Source organism: Silurus aristotelis, assembly GCF_946808225.1.
Source record: "Silurus aristotelis genome assembly, chromosome: 18".
NCBI classification, from domain to species: Eukaryota; Metazoa; Chordata; class Actinopteri; order Siluriformes; family Siluridae; genus Silurus; species Silurus aristotelis.
This window is the reverse complement of record NC_139591.1, coordinates 20,693,696-20,712,605: the sequence shown is the minus strand read 5'-3', so window position 1 is coordinate 20,712,605 and position 18,910 is coordinate 20,693,696. Positions and strand designations below refer to the sequence as shown.

Genomic DNA, 18,910 nt, shown 5'->3' with positions numbered 1-18,910 from the left:
TGTCACCAAAACAAATTCCTCAAATTCCTTGTACGTGCGAACGCAATAATATATTTTTGATTCTGATGATGATTCTGATAAGAACTTTAGCGTAGAGAAGAGAAAGGAATGATATTTTTGGCCGCCACAGGGCCCTGGTCTCAATATCATCAGATCTGTCTGGGATTGCATGAAGAAACAGAAGGATCTGAGGCAGCCTACATTCACCAAATATATAGTTTGGTTAAGTTTCCAAGATGTTTGGAACAACCGACCTGCCGAGTTCCTTCAAACACTGTGTGAATGGACTTAGAAGAATGGATGCTGTTTGCAGGCAAATGGTGGCCAAAACAAATATCGATTCGATTTGGATTTTTCTTCAGTTTATTTACTTTCCACTTTGTGAATTGATTAAAATAAATACATTACACCTCCTGCTTTCAAAACATTCTCACTGTACAGCATTTTCTTTCCACACCTGTTTAACACTTTTGCACAGTATTGTATGGTACTGAAGAATCCTCTACTGTGGAGGGGGTAGCTCAGTGGTTAAGATTTTGGCCTGAAGGTCATGAGTTTGTAACCCAGCGCCACCAACCCTTCACTCTCGGGCTCTTCAGCAAGGTTCTTAACCCTCAAATACTCAGATATATGAATGAGATGAATGTAAGTTGCTCTGGATGAGTGTCTGTCAATTGCTATAAATGTACACACACAAATGACAGACAGATAGTCTACTACTATTTTCAGTAGTTTTTCCTTTACCCCTTAAATGTCTTGCTCAGACTCCAGAAAGGTCACCTGATGGTGTCTAAGGCCTTTCTGGAGTCCGAGCAGACATTTTAAGGGTAAAGGAGCATAACAGAATAAAGACTGTAATCATTTTACACAGAAATTTGATCAATTCCAGTATTATCCCATTCTTGAGCCTGAATGTGTAGCCTTGTCATGTCACAGCTCTCGAGTTTGATCCAGAGAGTTCGGGTTACTGACTGTGTGGAGCTTCACAAGCTGCCCCAATGTTCTGGTGGATTTCTTTCAGGATCTTTCATTTCACTTCACCTAAATCACCCGCAGTCTCCAAGCATGCTGTTTTCACGGGACTGATTAGACCATGTGCCTGACTCTGGGAAGTGGGAGCTCAGTGGTTAAGGGTCTGGGTTACTTTTGGGCCCTTGAGCAAGGTCCTCAACCCTCAGTGCTCCCCGGGTGCTGTATCATGACTGACCCTGCACTCTGACCCCAGCTTCCTAAAGTCAGTGGGATTTGCGAAGAAAGAATTTCACTGTGCTGCAAAGTATATTCGACAAGTATATAGCACCCTTCTCTTTCTTTTTCTCTTCCCTCCTTCCATCCATCCATCCATCATTCTTCCACCAGGATGAAGCTGTTAATGATAAGCTGATAATGAAAGAATGAATTGAATGAGTGTCAGTTTGATTTTGGTGATTATGATTTATTATGATTCTTTTTTTACTTTCCAGGAGTAGCATTGTTCTGTTTGTATGCATCGTGCCATAAATAAAGATATTACTAGAGGTAGACTTTCACCTCGACCAGGCAGCTCTGGATATTAATACTCTAATTAAGACTTAATAGTAAGACTTAATGGGAAAAAAATGAATGAATAAATGGATAAACGAACGAAAAAATTAATGAATGGAGAAAGGAAGGATGGAATAGTTGTCTGGAAGCAACCTCAGTGGAGCACGACCTCTACTGGTACAAAGAAAAACTACAGCCGGAACGAATCGCCCGGAACGAATTTGTGTGCATTTGAAAGACGCCGGAACTATTTGGCAGCCGTACAGAAAAGTGGTGCCTATATATGGTTAGTGGAGGGTTTGTGACGTCACAAGACAACTATTTTCCAGTAGCTCATACCTCGAAAAATACCTCGTTTGTAATTTATTTAAAGATGTATCAGCTATCGAGGAATTGTGGATATTTTCATGAGGAATACAAGATGGCGTCCCGGAAGCAGAAGAAGGTTTGGCGTTATGTGGAAGAAGGAAGTCTGCTGAAGCTGAAGTCGTATCTGCGGAAACACAGAGATGTGGAGGTGAATTTTGTTCAGGGGAAGAGGAGGAGAGGAGTGCTGCATGTGGTCTGCTCTCACGGGGACGACGCGCTGCTCAGGCTGCTGTTAAAGCACGGAGCTGATCCGATGCACAAGGACCGGAACGGGGACACGCCGCTGCACCTGGCCGCCAGGAGAGCCCTGAAACACGGCAAAGCAGGTGAACTGAGACCCAGAGGGCTGTTTAGAATTTGTTCAGGGGGAAGTATGGATTGGAAGTAAGATGGATTGTTTGTGTAAAGCTGCTTTTGAGACAATGTTCATTGTTAAAAGCGCTATACAAATAAAAAATGAATTGAATTGTATAGCGCTTTTAACAATGATCATTGTCTCAAAAGCAGCTTTACACAAACAATCCATCTTACTTCCAATCCGTACTACAACACCCTATGACGTCACTGCTTTGGTTGCACAGGCATTGAATTCGCTTCATATTAGTGATGATGAGAGAGGTTTAGGAGAGATGGAAGTGGAGTTTTTAACCAGGTTGTTTAACAGGGTTTTGGAAGGTAAGAGGATGCCTGAGGAATGGAGAAGGAGTGTGCTGGTACTGATCTTAAGGGAGATGTGCAGACCTACAGGAACTACAGGGAAATTAAGATGATCAGTCACATCATGAAGGTATGGGAAAGAGTAGTGTAAGCCAGGCTTAGAGAAGAGGTGACCATCTGTGAGCAACAGTATGGTTTCATGCCGAGGAAGAGCACCACAGACGCATTATTTGCTTTGAGAATTTTGGTGAAGTATAGAGAAGGACAGAAGGAGTTGCATTGTGTGATTGTGGATTTAGAGAAGGCATACGACAGCGTGGAGAGAGAGGAGTTGTGGTACTGTATGAGGAAGTCAGGTGTGTTAGAGAAGTATGTGAGGGTGGTGCGGGACATGTATGAGGACAGTGTGACTGCAGTGAAGTGTGCAGTAGGTACGACAGACTGGTTCAAGGTGGAGGTTGGACTACATCAAGGATCGGCCCTGAACCCTTTCCTGTTTGCAGTGGTGATGGACAGGTTGACAGACGAGGTCAGACAGGAGTCTCCGTGGACTATGATGTTTGCGGATTATATTGTGATTTGTGGTGAGAGTAGGGAGCAGGTGGAGAAGAGCCTGGAGAGGTTGAGGTACACGCTGGAGAGAAGGGGAATGAAAGTCAGTGAGACAGTGTACATGTATGTGAGACAGAGTACATGTATGTGAATGAGAGGAGGCAGTGGAGTGGTGCGGTTGCAGGGAGAAGAGGTGGAAAAGGTGAAGGAGTTCAGGTACCTGGGGTCAACAGTGCAAAGTAATGGAGAGTGTGTTAGAGAAGTGAAGAAAAGAGTGCAGGCAGGGTGGAGTGGGTGGAGAAGAGTGATAGCAGGAGTGATTTGTGATAGAAGAGTATCTGTGAGAGTGAAAGGGAAAGTTTATAGTTCGTTTCTCAGTGTTGAGTTGAAATTCAATATTTGAATAATTGAAATTGAATATCACTCCAGATGACCATTTGCCCTTAAATAACCCTTACAGAGCTTGAATGTCCGCTTCGGCTCATCGTCTTGTTATATGGCACAGACTTTAAACTGAATTTCATGGGTTTTTTTGGTTTATTACAGACTACGACGATCTGGTGGTTCCTTTGCGTAAACACTGTCCCGCTGCACTGAGTGTACGCAACAATGCCGGAGTCACTCCTCATGAGCTGCTTCAAGGCCTAAGCTTCGAACAGGTACGACACGATCCGGTCACAACAAAGAGTTTACTGGTCTCTCTGTCTGGTATTTCATAAAACCAGCATGATTTAACACGTATCATTTATCTTTTTAGCTCGTAACTGTTTTACAAAAATAATAATAATAATAATAATAATAATGAATGAAGGTACTTTTCAGCCCCTGATGATTCAAGCATCCGTTCATACACTGTATGAGCGAAAGTATTGGGATGCCAGAAATCTGTGGATGTTGTAGTATGAAATGTTCCTTTTACTTGAACTAGGAGACCCTAGAGAACAAAGTATAAGGTTTCCTGCTGTAGAGCTCCAACCCTGTTGGACACCTTTGGGATTAATATAAACGCTGACTGAACCTCGGGCCTCCTGAAATAGCTTACATCAGTACCTGACTGTACCAAACCCTTGTGGCTGAGTAGAAGATTATTCCCGAAGAGTGGAGCTTATTATCAGACCAAATGGGGGCCAAATGGGATGTTTAAATAGCATTTCCAATCTTATGGTTGGGTGTCCACAAACTTTTGAGATGGAAATAAAACCAGTGAAGCATTATATGTACATGTATTTGTGTGTGTCTGTACAGAAATGGAGACCGATCAATTTTCCTCGGAGGTCTGATCCTGAGCAGGAGTGGAGGGAGAAGCTGCGGGCCGAATGCCAGGACGAGTTTTTTGAAACATTCGGGCAGTATGATGACGGTAAGATTGTAGAAATCACATTTTTTGTTGTGACGTCACATGATCAGAGCATTGAAAATTGCTGCCTTCATGGTGTGTTGAATTCTGAAGAGCAGTGAATTTTTCATCTTTTTTTTTTTTTTTTTTTTTTTTAAGCATTTGAGTTTGCTATTATAATTTTTCCAGTTACTCAGATCAGAATTGAAATTCTCAAAACGTCTTGTTCAAACTCAACCTATTTGACTTTGTAATGTAGTGAAGTTAAAGTAAAAGTCTCCCCAAACGGAAATAGAGTAATCCAGTAAACTACAGATACCCGAAAAAACTACGTAAGTACAATAACGAATTACATTTACTGTTTTTCCGGCTTTCGGTCCTCTCACTGTAGGAAAGCGGCCTCTAGAGGCGAACAACTGACACCACACGCTGTTTGTTTTTACACATGAGACTGCGGCATTTTATTAATTTGTAATTAATGATCAATTTTGTAATTGATTGTGAAAAATTATCAATTATTTATCATGTCGATCAATGTATGATACCGGTTCTCACTAAAACATCTAGGCATCAGTTCATTGAATGCAAAATTGTCAAACCAGTTGTCATTTTTATAGTCAAGCTTAAATCGTTATAATATTTAAGTAGTAATAATAAAATGTATATTTAATTATAGTTTTTGTCATTTTGTCTCGAATTGATGAATTGGGCAAATGAATCTTGAACGTCTAATAAAGGCGAGTGAACGGACAGACAGAGAAAAACGCAGAAGTACAATTTCTGAAAACGAATGAACAACAAAGAAACGTATGAACACTAATACAGTGCAGTAAAAGTGTGAATCCTGTCTGGTCTCTTGCAATTAATATCCCACATGCAGTAATGTGAACATTTGTGCTGTTGAGATTCAAAGATGCCACACAGAAGACATTCAGCCTTCAGTCACTGTAATCCAAACCGTAGTTTACATCAGCCGTCATACTGACAACACGACTAAACATTGTGACGATCTTGTTTGTGAACAATGACAAAAGGACGTGTTATTCTGAAGGCATTGAGATGTGTAATGCCACAAATACTTTCGAGAGATGAACTGAGAATTTTGAGAAAAGTACAGTGATCCGTTGTGCTGTTTGTATAACAGTGTTTTGAGAAAAGCACTTTGCGAATATTATGAACAATTCAAGAACTGCTCCAAAGCAACCGAGAGAAACTGTTAAATGTTTAATGAAATGACACATGACATGTTTATACAGGGATGTGCCTCACTCCCAGGTCTGCGCACTAAAATCAGGGTTTGTTAAAAACTTACAGGGCGATTTTTTTTTTATTTTTCCCCATATGATATTAAAGCAGATATAATTTAGAATCTTGGGAGTTGAATATCTCCGTGCTTTTTTCACATTTTCTGTGTCATTTCCAGATGAAGACGAGGCAGACTTTGCTGACTGGGCTGACCGAATCAGGAGCGAGTACGAGACCAAGCGGCAGGCCAGAGCGACTGCAGACAGGAAGGGAAGGCGGAAAAAGGAGGAGAAAAACAAGGAAGAGGAGGAGAGGCAGCGCAGAGAGCTGCACGCCCGGCTGGAGAAGGAGCACCGGGAATACCTGGAGCGTGCCTCGCGTAAAAAAGACGAGACCCAGACGAGGAAGAAGAGGCGCTACGAGGAACGCTGCGACGCAGTCTTCGTCAGCTCCTCCTCCGCAGGAGTCCTGGGATACGAGGACATCCCCTGGCCTGCACCACGCGGCTCCGTGAACGACATGATCGCGGTCATCCTGCACGGTGTCGACCGAACAGACACGGACGCTTTCCGGAAGTTTCTGCGCCGCCAGCAGGCTCTCTGGCACCCGGACAAGTTCGCCCAGCGCTGTGGTGGACGGCTCCAGGACCGAGACAAGCAGAAGATTACGGGCATGGTCACGGCTCTCTCCCAGGAGCTGAACAGACTGGCGCACAGTCTTCGCTGATGCTCAGGTGTTTTTGTTTTTTTGTGTTTTTTTGAGGGATTCTTTTACACTTGATGGATCTGGTTGGCTGCAGGCAGTCAAACAAACAACAACGAATAAATAATACTAACTTTTAAATATTTTAGAATGTGTGTTTTTCGTTATTATTTATTTATTTTAATTTTTTTCCAAATCATTGTTAATATTGATCAAATGAACATTATTTAGTCAACTACAGAATCAATGTTTCCGTTTCCAAATAAATGTAAGTGTGGAAAAAATTCTATTTCAGATCAGCTCTTGAATAAAACCACTGATGAAAAGACAAATGTTGTATTGCTTTTTCTGAATAACTTATCATTTTAATTCATTCTAAACTACACTATATGAACGAATGTATTGGGACATCAGACTTTTACACCTCTGTGGTTCTTCCTATAGGGGAAATGGGCAGCTCGGTGTTTAAAATTCTGGACTTCTGATCAGAAGGTTGTGAGTTCAAATACCACCACCACTATGCTGCCCCTGCTGTGGCCTTGAGCAATGGCTTTACCCTCAACTGCTCTGTTTTATGAATGAGATCATTGTGAGTCAAACACCGATTGATATCTATTACAATTAGCATGAACCCAAAACCTTCTTTTCAACTAGTTAAAAAAATGTAATAAAATTGCGTAAATAAAGCTACGGGTGTTGTGGCGAGGTCGAGTCAGGAGATTCTTCCATCATTTATTCCTTTTAAAATGTTTTCCTACTGTTAAACTTGACGCTGAACTGTATGTTGGTGATAAGTAGTTTCCACCAAGCGGCAATCAAAACAAGTTCAAAACAGCGTGCGCTCGACCCTGATTGGTTGCTTTTTATCCACATAAATAAATTATTGTCCACCACTAGAATCTTGATCATTATTCTTTTATCAGCTGTAATAGGGCGGCTCTTTCCATCCTCTTTTTCTGTCAGCATCGGCATGACATCATCACCCAAATTACAACTGGCTGCAGTTTCTAGCCGTAACTGACCTTCTCTCATTCATACACCACTGTTCCTTTCTCACACTGTCTGTCTGTCTGTCTGTCTGTCTGTCTCTACAACACTCTAACGACTTTTTTGGTCTACAGAAAGTATTTAGTTATGTATGACTAATTTCAAGAGGAAGTAACTGCTGATTGTAAATGTTTACAGGAAATGATTTGTTTCACAGACATTCAACACAAGAAAGATAATTGTGATTTTACATAACAATACATAAAGGTAAGGTTGTAGTCAAGATAGAATTGTCCTGTCCAACACCAAGACGAAGGCAAGTCAAGCTTGGGGAGAAATAAAACTGAAAAAACGAAGAGGGAACCAAATCCATTACAGTGAAGTTTCATATACAGAATACACCAAACTGCAAATTCTTCAATTACCAACTTGAGACCAAGCCTATTTTTAACAAGGCAGGTTGCCCAAGACCAAGGTGAATCTGTTTGTGGACACCTGACCAGAAGATTGGTATGTGCTTTCTGAAAATCCAATTCCACATTTACTCCCTATTTGCTGTTCTGGTAATCTTAACTCTTCTTGGAAGATGTTCTAGATTTTGAAGTGCGCTTGTGGAAATTCATGCCAACAAGGGTGTTAGTAAAGTTGATGTAGATGCGGGTGAGAAGGCCTGGGGTGCAGTCAGCATTCACATTCATCCCAAAGGTTTTCAGTAGGGTTGAGGTAGGTGCTCTATAGGAGGTCCTCATGAACTTCCTCTCCGACCCAAAGCAGATCTTCATGGAGCTGGATTTGTGCACAAGGGTGGTATTGTCATGCTGGAACAGGTTTGGGTCTCCTAGTTTAAGTAAAGGTAAAATCCCACATATTGTAGATCCAGTGTATTTTTAATGAATAATAAAATGTGAAAAATAAAGAGAAGAGAAATAAACCACATCGGAACATAGTTTTCATAGAAAAGGATACATTTCAGGTTGTAACAGTAGCTTTAACTCATTACTTCAATAATTATTGTCTTGTAAAACCAAAACCCAAACATTTTTATCTTTACAACACACACACACACACACACACACACACACACACACACACACACACACACACTCTCCTGAACTGGAGGCTTGTCTGATGTGAGTGATGTCAATCACAATTACAATTACATTCCTATTAGCATATTAGGCCACACCCAGTACACAGTATGCGTTTCATTATATATATATATATATATATATATATATATATATATATCTTGATTTATTTTTCATCTAATATTTTCTTGGATTTGTAATCGTGAATATTTTTGTGAATAAAGCATCAAAGCTTTATTGTGTCATTATAATGTATTTTCAATCCAAAAACATTAACTGTTTAAGTTTACACCCTTTCAGACAAAGGGACAGGCAGATGGCGTCCTCTGGGACAATACAGCCCAGAATATATATTCAGAGGTGCTCGGGTTGCCAGATTGTAATTAAATCCGCTAGACCATAAAAGTGATGTGAAGAAGAAGAAGAAGAAGAAGAAGAAGAAGAAGAAGAGCATTTATTTGTCACATATACATTGCAGCACAGTGAAATTTGTTCTTCGGATATCCCAGCTGGAGTCAGAGCGCATGGTTGGCCATGATACGGCGCCGCTGGGGCACAGAGGGTTAAGGGCCTTGCTCAAGGGCCCAGGAGTGGCAGCTTGGCGATACCAGGGCTTGTCTGGTGAATGGGTTGTATTTTATTTAATTTTTATGTCTTTTGTCATGTTATTAGACAAATTTTGATTCTGAACTGCTTCAGATCATGTAGGTGGCACAGTTGTGGTGGTAGTGTAGAGGTTTGGAGTCTTAACTGGGTTTCTTGCTTTAGTAAAATGGTCTTCACCCCTTCATGTGTGAATTAACTCTCTCTCTCTGAAATGCCACGTGTTGTTATATTGTGTTTTTGTATTGTATTGATGGTTTCTATAACCGCGACGTGATAGTGTTGGTATTAAGAGGTGGATTAAGTCGGGTACGTCCTCACTGAAAGCCCAGGTACCAAATGCATGACACATTAACAATGCACTGATACAAACAGATGTGTAAATATTAGTTTTGGAATTTTTAGAAATTATAATTACAGCCAGATGTAAAAAGTACAACATACAGGTCAGCTGTTTCTCTTTATTTAAACCCCAATATTCTTTTATTGTTATATATATTCATAAGAAAATATGTGAAAATGACCAAAGATGATGGGTTTTTTTTTACCAAAAAACTATTTTGTAAAACACATTTGGAGGATTTGGTGTATTAAACTGTAGACAAACTGTGGCAGAGCATCTATTTGTACCACCAATTTGTATACTGTGTTGTGTCTTTTTTTTTTTTTTTTTTTTTTGTGAGCTTAATTTCCCGCAGGCCTGCAGACAATCCAGAGAACAGGAAGAATGTCAGGACGCCTCGGAGCCGATGGTGCAGCGATTCTCCTGCAATTACATTAAAACACACGAAGACCACGCAGTCAGTTCCTTCCTGGCTACAATTTGAATTTATCTGTTAAAGCTTTCATTGTGTTCTCAGGCTATTCACTTATACACAATTGTGTTAACAGTGTGGATAAAAGAAAGAAACACAGAGGGAGAGAGAGAGAAAGAGTTGGAATAGAAAACAAGGTAGTTTTAAAATTCAGCAAAATGCAAATGTCAAGACCACAAAGTCTGCATTTCCAAAGATGTCACAGAAGTTGAGTTTTTTATTCCAATATTTCTGAACCATATAATTCAATTCAATTCAGCACAGTTTAATTTGTATGGCACCTTTAACAATGGGCATCGTCCCAAAGCAGATTTAAAGACATAAAGAGGTTATAAAATGTAAATTTATATGTTTAGTCCCTATAAGTTTTATCCCTAATGAGCGAGCTAGTGGTGACTGTGGCAAGGAAAAACTCCATCCTCATCTTTGTGGCAACAAAAGTCCATTCATTACAGTTAAATCATTGCTAAGACGTACTGTTCAATCATGGGCGTTTAAATGCAGAACTAAATTGCAGTCCTGATCCATTGTAGCAGACGGTTTATATTAATTACAGTTCAAATCCATCCTCATGGTTCTTGAGTTGCCCAGTAATTTTAATTCAATTCAATTCATTTATTCGTATTGCGCTTTTAACAATGAACATTGTCTCAAAGCAGCTTTACACAGATAATGTGGTGATAGAGAATGAATAAGTTGTTCTTTATAAGTGTAAGTTTGTCCCTGATGAGCGAACCGGTGGTGACTGTGGCAAGGAAAAACTCCCTGAGATGGCATAAGGAAGAAACCTTGAGAGGAACCAGACTCAAGAGGGAACCCATCCTCATCTGGGTTGCACCAAATGTCCATTTATTACAGATAAACGATGTTGTGGGGTACGGTGATGGTGATCAGAAGCAAACTGTAGTCCTGAGTCAGTGTAGCAGATTGTTGACATTAACTACAGTCCAAATCCATCCTCAAAGCTCCTGTTCTTACTCTGGAATTTCATGGAACCACCCAAGGCGTTGATGAAAAACCACCCCCAGCTGAGAGGCAGGAACTGTGTTCACTGGAACCTCAGGAGCATGTTTAACTCGACTGAGAGATTTGCTCCAGCGGCAATGTTTCATGGGTGACTCTGTGCTCTGGGGTATGAGATATGTACATTTGGGAATGTAGTAACTCTGATCACAACTCTGGGTTACCAAATCAAAATGTTTTGGGTTCAAGCCCTATGACATCAGAGTTGCTACTGTTGGGCCCTTAAGCTTGGCCCTTAAACCTCTGTTCTCCAGGAGTGCTGTATCATGGCTGACCCTGTGCTCTGTCCCCAGTTCTAAACAATAGAGTATATATGACAAAACTGTGTCATAGTTTATGTGATCATTAAAAACCTAATTTTTACTTTCTTCTGCGTTTTAAAAGTTGCGCATGCGCGGCTAACACCAGGTGAACATCGAGACTAGAGAGTCCACAGAAAAGAAGGAAAAGAAAAGAAGGGTTTCTTCGTGGTGTATCTGGCAACCCGTCAGAGAGCTGTCGAGCTCCAGCTCTTTACAAGAGGGAGATTCTCCATCGCGCCCCGTTTTAAACCTTCAGCATCTTCTGATCCTCATCCTTCCCTGTCGGTTTGCTGAAAGCTCAGGCGTTGCTGCTGGTTGATCTCCTGTCGCTCTTCTTGTTTCTCTCTCTTCCATGGCGAGGCTGAAATTAAAGACACAGAGCTCCATGGATTCATGAGCGCAGCTCTGGAGAAGGTAAGACACTGCAGCGGCTTTCGTTCAGGCCGCATGCTGATGCGGAGCTTTTTCAGCTTCCTTCAAGCTCGAACCCTGCACCATGGTACCATAATGATGTTCCTGTTTGAGCTCCTGGTCATTAAACACACCCTGGTGCTCATTATTATTATTATTATTATTATTATTATTATTATTATTATTATTATTATTACTACCGTGATTTTCTTTTATTTGGTATTTCTGTCATTTCTAATTCAACAGACATAACAACCAGTTTCCATCAACCCAAATAGTTAGTAATGTTTGGTGCAGGAACTTTTTTATTTTTTATTTTTTATTTTTACGTTTTAATTTAATGACAGATTAATTCAAATGTATGCTTATTACGCATGCGCACATTTGCAGGCTTACAATCCCCCAGCCCAGAGATCAAGCCTCGTTATTACTTTATTACTTTATCATTATTATTAGCTTTTTTGTCTTATTTTGGCTCCCTCAAGCTAATTTTTTAAAATATAAATATGCCATTTTTCTTATAATAATTAAACATAATAATGCATTCATTATTAATACTAATAAATAATAAATTCAACAATGAACATGAAACAAATTTGTTAATTGTCATATTCTTTGCTATTTGCTTCTAAATAGGAATTGTTAACATCATTAACATCAAAATGACAATGGATGATCTTATTGAGAAGATCAAACTTCATGGTTGGCAAATATATGAAAAAAAACAAACATGCACCATCAGTTTTTTTTCTTCAGAGAACTCGACAGGGACTTCTTCTGAACCATCTGAAAGGACCTGAGAAGTTCTCAGGAAAGTAAAGCAAAGAACACAAAAGCCACACCATGGTGGATCTCATGAGCAGGCATGAGTAGGGAGGTGAACTGTATCTACTGCAGGAGAGGAAGCTGTTAAGGAGAGCTTAGTGGTTAAAGCATTGGGTTTTTGTGAGTTCATATCTCAGCCACAGCAAGCTGCCACTCCTGGGCCCCTGAGCAAGGCCCTTCACCCCATTTCTGCTCAGTTGATTGAATTAAAGAAAAGTAAGTCGCTCTGGATAGGTGCATCTGCCAAATGCAATAAATGTAAATGTTTGGTTTAATCTAACGATTCGGACTGAAACATCCTCTAGCAATATGCTGAACATCTTGACCTCATTCTCAACCATGTCAAGAAAACTTTTTTGAAGCTAGTTTTGTCAGAGGATGGAGACAGACATTTGGTGCTATAAAACTATAGACCATTGATAAAATGGTGAGTACTGGACATGATGTACTTAATGCGAAGGCTGTTGGTGTTTGGAGGCCACTCTGTGTAGCTGGGGATGGTTTCACATCAACGGCTTGGAGATCCATGAAATTATTACTAGTACAAAAGGAGCTTTGAGGATGGATTTTAAATGTACTTAATGTCAATAGTCTGCTACACTGACTCAGGACTACAGTTTGCTTTTCATCACCTCACTGTACCCCACAACATCGAACACAAGGATGAGGTTCCCTCTTGAGTGTGGTTCCTCTCAAGGTTTCATCCTTGTGCCATCTCAGGGAGTTTTTTCTTGCCACAGTGGCCACTGGCTCACTAATTAGGGACAAACGTACACTTATAAAGAACAACCTTATTCCTTCTTTCTTACCACATTATCTGTGTAAAGCTGCTTTGAGACCAATGTCCATTGTTAAAAGCGCTATACGAATAAAAATAAATAGAATTGAATTGTTGGTCAGAGTGACACTTCCGTGTCCTGTGTGAGTGAAGCATTTAATAAGGCCACTGAAAACATGCCAGAAAACAGGACATCTGTTTCCATCAGCGATACGCAGTCATGTCAGGTTTTTAACTACACACCCAGAACAGCTGATGCCTCACGATGTGAGCTGCAAGTGTGCCATTGCCAAGTCACTCTAGTGCAGTTGTTACAACACACAGGGATTCACTTTCACGCAGCGTAAAACATCTTACAGTCCATCAGGAACTCATTTTGCAAGCTTTGGTGTACTTGGTGCTTTGCACCCTTGAATATTAGGGCTACACTACAAAGGCTACACAACTTTTAGCAATTAAGGGAAGACAAGATATGGTACACTATATGCACAAAAACGTTCCAGGCAGCTGTTGTTCTTCTACAAACTATTAATCAGAGGCACATAATTGTATATTAGGTCTTTGGATGCTTTAGAATGAAATTTCCCCTTCACTTGAACTGAGACCCATGACAATACCCATGTGCACAAAGCTAGCTCCATGAAGATCTGCTTTACATGGGTTGGAGTGGAAGATCTTTAGCTATAAAGCTCTGGCTATTGAACCCTATTGAACACCTTTGAGATAAATTGGAAAACTATCTTCATTCATTTTCTCCCGCTTATCCGTAATTCGGGTCGCGGGGGCAGCAGTCTAAGCAGGCCCCCGCCTTCGACTGCTGCCCAATCCTCACAGCACCGTCCCTTACGGTCCCTCCTGCAGGTGGTGAGCCCACGGGAAGCATTTAAGCTATCTAATGAATGTCATTTGACCGATTAAATAACAAGAAAGCCGCACCCACTGAATTTTACGAATATTTTTATTTTTAACATAAATAAGCAGCACCTGTCTATACCTGTCTACACTAATGTACTTTACACAGGCTTTAACGAAAGACACGTTACACACGGTGTAACAGGTGAAATATGTTGCGTTTTTCTTTAGGAGCAGAGCGGTATTTTGGGAATAGCCTGCCACTGCATTTTTCCGGTACTACTGCAGGTGTTCAAGATGAGGAATATGTCCTTATTATTATCTGATGCTGATTTCTAAGTTTCTTTGACTAACCCGTAACGCTGTTGCCAAGAATAATAAAAAAGCACGAGTTTTGGAAAGCTGTCTGTGCTTATATGATTTCTGTTGCAACTGGAGTTAGCGAGCTCTCCCTTCACCCAGACTCAACGCGTTACAACGGCTTGTATCTAAACAGTAGCCTATGAGGAAGTCATTGTTCACTGTTTTCCTCATTCCTTTCACAACTATTTCTCTCGGGAGTTTATCTTTTGGCATTGTCGTGCATTTAAAAATCCCCGATGGAGGTTTTTTCTCCCGATGCCGTGCAGCTCAGAACACAGGTGAGGTGCGTTTTTTGGTTTCCGTTCGGAAATTTCATTTGTCTAATGTTATGGGGTTCAGTTTTTTGGCTTGAAGTTTGTGAAACTGGAAAAACATAGGAAAAATTCATAAATTAGCCGCTTCGTTGTTTAAGCCGCGGGGTTCAAAACGTGGGAAAAAAGTAGAGACTTATAGTCCGAAAAATACGGTAGCTGTACCCAAAAAAGCAGAGGTGAAAAGATATATAATAATAGGTACTGTTATTTCAAGTGAACATACCAGTCTAAAAATCTAATAAGTTAAAATAAAAAGTCGCTCATTTAAAATTTTACTTAAATTCTTTTTGAAATTCTTTTTTGTGTACGGGGGATTCCAGTGTAGTTCAAAAAGGACAAGGGGATATAAAACTTAAACTAGTTGTCTTTAATTGAAGGAACACTTTTTCAAATTAAAGTGCAATAACTAAAAAAACCCACTACAGTTCATGACTTGAGTCTAATGTGAGTTATGCATTTTTGCAGGGAAAATTTACAATAAGTTATAATGTCATTTATGATAATGAGAGAAATTGAACACTTTCGATTGGACGGAATTTCGCGTTAAGCTTGGTCTGTATCACTGGCGTCTGTCTTGTCTTGAGTTTAGCGTGTTTATTTTTTACTCAGTAACGGATATGATTTAAAATGTAGTTAAGTACAATACTGTAAACAAAACAAACTTAAGTAAAAATTAACAGATTTATAAACAACTTTAAAAAGTAGAAGTACATAAAAACTTCTCAATTACAGTAATGCCAAAACCTCTGCCAAAGATTCTCCAAAGAGTCTTCACTGTGAGCGTTTTTGTAACATTCTGGGCCGAAGCTGTAAAAAAACAAAAAACTTTTTGATCTGGTTATTAAGTAGGCTAGTCATGTTTGTAGCGGAAGGCTTTGGCATCACTTTGGGTAACAGTAATTCTGGAGAAACAAGACAGAAATAACCCAGGCTGCTTGAAGAATGAGGCATCAATGAGAAAATGTAGTGTAATGTCAACACTAAATTACAGTTTCTCTCAAATCAATACGTGCATTTCTCGAAACATTGTGTACAAACAGCACAACACATTGGATTCCTTGCAAAAGTCTGTACTTTTCTCAAAATCCAAAAGTAAGTATTTGTGTCAATGAACATCTCATTCACATCAGAATGAAAAGTCTCTTGGTCATTGATCCCAAACAAAATCATCAAAATGTTCAGTCGTGTTGTCAGTATGATGGCGCACAGTTTCAGGATTTCTTGATATAAACTATGGTTTGGATCACAGTGAATGAAAATGCACAAAATTTTCTTCTTTCTGTATGTCATCTATGAATTTCATCAGCACAGATTCATTTATACGGTTTCATATTTAATTTATATTGAGTGTAACAAACCAAACAGGATACACACTTTTACTTTACTGTACAAATGTTTGTTTGTTTCTTATTTGTTCATCCATTTTTTTTTTAGAATTTATACTTCTATGTTTTGCTCTGTCTGTATTCACTCTCAAACTGAAGGCTCACAAGATTCACCTTTGACCTGTTTTAGAGAACTGGTTGATTATTGGTTGATCTGATGCCGTACACTCGCCTTCATTAGTGACATTCAAGATCTGCACAATTCATCAATTATTATTATATACATTAATTATTAATAGAAATTTAAGCTTCACACATTCTGACAACTGGTTTAACCATTTTGCATTCAATGACTTTTACAATGAACTGATGCTGAGATGTTTTGGGGTTTGAGACTATTTAGGTAAAACCAGTATAATATATTTTGATAAACATGAACAACTGATAATGTAGGAAACAGCAAACACTTGTACACAATCAATTAAATGAAAGTACCAAAGAATTCACAATTATATAAATAATTAGAAATAGTTTTGACAATTTCTTTTCTGATCTGAGAAACGCTCCGAACTAAACTGAGAAAAAACTGTAACGTTATTAAACTCGTAGATTTTTATTTCAGTTGTCTTGGTGTTAAAGTGCATATTCTTTCTGTGTTTTTGGTGTTTAAAAGAAAGTTTTGATCTCTTTCCATTTTATCGCCGTCACCAGACACTAAAACAGAGCGTGTCCGGCTTCAATTGTGAACTAGCGCCCCCTGCCAGATACGTATATACTGTAAAGTTTATACAAGTGTAAATTGCTCTTTTTTGCTTAATGTAAAATGATTAACAAATGACAGTATACTACCCATACTGATCAACATTCTTTAAGACTCTTGTAGGCTAGGCCATGTCTCGACTTACGATATTTTCAAGTTCCGATGGTGACATTGTAACGCATCTCAGGGACTACCTGTGCAATCATTTTCGATCTGTCACGCGATGCTGTTATGACAACAGAGTGTTGTAAGAAGTCTCAATTGAACTGGAAATTAAACTGATTGAGCTAAGTTTAAAATGTGAATCTGAACTGGCAACCCTGCAGGAATCCGTGGCATCAATCTGGCAACCCGTGTTCTGGTGTCGATCGAGTTTTTTCTGTCTTATCCCCCTGGCTGCAGTAAGATGGGCTCGAGCTTCAGGAGCGAGGAGATGTGCCTGGCACAGCTCTTCCTGCAGTCCGCTTCGGCATACGACTGCATCAGCGAGCTCGGGGAAATGGGCCTCGTCCAGTTCCGAGATGTGAGTGCAAACTTCCTTCTTCCTTCATCTACCAGGGTGTGATTTTTTTTTTTTTTTAAATACAAATGCATCTTCAAATCTAGAATTTTGTGCATAATTTATGCAAATTGTTGCACTCATAGGATTGTTGTGGGAATGTTTTGCATTGTGGGAGCAACCAGTTTGTTCGTGCCCCATCAATTGATCAGTAGAAAGTGGCACGAATTTGTTTAAAAGCCTGTGTTTTCTAGGATGCCTGTGGTGCTTTGGCACAGATTAATACCCTTCTATGGTTTCTGTGTAGGTCACAGTGTGTGTGTGTGTGTGTGTATGTGTGTGTATATGTGTGTGTATATGTGTGTGTATATGTGTGTGTATATGTGTGTGTGTGTGTGTGTGTGTGTGTGTGTGTGTGTGTGTGTGTGTGTGTGTGTGTATGTGTGTGTGTGTGTGTGTGTTTGTTCTCAGTTTTCCCTGTCCTTACACACTTTCATTCAGAGTGAATAAGCATCTCATATATCATGGCTATCAGTCCATCTTTGCATAGATTCCTATTTTCAAAGCGAATATCTTTTATCTTTTTTTTTTTTTTTTATCAGGATCCAGTTTAATTTTGAGGCCAGGCTTTGTTGTTGTTGTTTCCCTCTCTAAACAGAAAGGTGTTCATGTTTTAATTAAAGGCAAGAACATGAGGAGAACAAGGTTGCACCCTCTTACTATGGTACCATAGCAACAGTTATATATGCTTGGCTATGAATGTGTTAAAAGTTAGCTAAATGTTGATGTTGGTAAGAGAGGTCCTATAGGACTGAATATAGATTTTTCCTATGGGAATAATCTATATTTAGCACTTGCTTCCACTGTTGTAGACGTATACATTTGCCTGCCAGACTGCACGCGTTTGTGTGAGGTTTATTTTGTCACAAAATGTGAAAAATACCTTACGTCTTTTTATTTAACTAACATGACTTGACTGCTGATCGCCCATGTATATTCGTCCTTTTTGTCTGTCTATCTGGCTGTTCATCTCTCTATTTATCAATCTATTTACCTGTACCTCTACATATGTCTATCTGTCTGTCTGTCTGTCTGTCTGTCTGTCTGTCTGTCTGTCTGTCTGTCTGTCTGCCTATCTGTCTTTTTATTTATCAATCAGTCTGTCTAGTCTGTCTGTCTGTCTGTCTGTCTGTCTGTCTGTCTGTCTGTCTGTCTGTCTGCCTATCTGTCTTTTTTTTATCAATCAGTCTGTCTGTCTGTCTGTCTGTCTGTCTGTCTGTCTGTCTGTCTGTCTGTCTGTCTGTCTTTTTATTTATCAATCAGTCTGTCTACCCTTGAGTCTGTCTATCTATCTATCTATCTATCTATCTATCTATCTATCTATCTATCTATCTATCTATCTGTCTGTCTGTCTGTCTGTCTGTCTGTCTGTCTGTCTGTCTGTCTGTCTGTCTGTCTGTCTGTCTGTCTGTCTGTCGTATTCTGTTGTTGCCTGCTTTAAAATGTATTTGTATTGTATGTATGTTTCTCAGTACACATATTTTTTTTAAGTGGAATTATTTGTTGTTCCTTGTTGTATA

At 39.6% G+C, this 18,910-nt stretch overlaps 3 protein-coding genes across 5 annotated transcripts in view; 2 read left to right on the top strand and 1 right to left on the bottom strand.

The window, feature by feature from the left end:
- Positions 1–18,910, bottom strand: part of LOC310741155 (eosinophil peroxidase-like) — a 152,605-nt gene that overhangs the window by 112,544 nt on the left and 21,151 nt on the right. The gene's annotated exons all lie outside the window — the stretch shown is intronic.
- Positions 1,769–6,717, top strand: nfkbil1 (nuclear factor of kappa light polypeptide gene enhancer in B-cells inhibitor-like 1). Of its 2 annotated transcripts, none has more exons than XM_083568840.1 (4): positions 1,769–2,219; positions 3,649–3,761; positions 4,348–4,462; positions 5,862–6,717. In XM_083568840.1, the coding sequence occupies exons 1-4, from the start codon at positions 1,808–1,810 to the stop codon at positions 6,407–6,409; spliced, it is 1,188 nt and encodes a 395-aa protein (XP_083424966.1). In that variant the 5' UTR covers positions 1,769–1,807; the 3' UTR covers positions 6,410–6,717. The 2 variants fall into 2 exon arrangements, with proteins under 2 accessions (XP_083424966.1, XP_083424965.1); XM_083568839.1 differs by having other exon boundaries at positions 1,770–2,219; positions 4,348–4,470.
- atp6v0a2a (ATPase H+ transporting V0 subunit a2a) overlaps positions 11,371–18,910 on the top strand; it is a 24,592-nt gene continuing 17,052 nt past the window's right edge. The window contains exons 1-2 of one of the 2 annotated variants that reach the window (XM_083568701.1): positions 11,371–11,617; positions 17,158–17,354. In XM_083568701.1, the coding sequence (XP_083424827.1) occupies positions 17,238–17,354 (117 nt within the window). In that variant the 5' untranslated portion in view covers positions 11,371–11,617; positions 17,158–17,237. The remainder of the gene's footprint in view (positions 11,618–17,157; positions 17,355–18,910) is intronic. The other variant, XM_083568702.1, reaches the window with a different exon arrangement.

Excerpts from the sequence above, each read along its gene's own strand:
- nfkbil1 (XM_083568840.1), top strand. The coding sequence starts at position 1,808 with ATGGTTAGTGGAGGGTTTGTGACGTCACAAGACAACTATTTTCCAGTA. Across the intron at positions 2,220-3,648 it reads CCTGAAACACGGCAAAGCAG|ACTACGACGATCTGGTGGTT; the intron begins GTGAACTGAGAC and ends GGTTTATTACAG. Across the intron at positions 4,463-5,861 it reads ATTCGGGCAGTATGATGACG|ATGAAGACGAGGCAGACTTT; the intron begins GTAAGATTGTAG and ends TGTCATTTCCAG.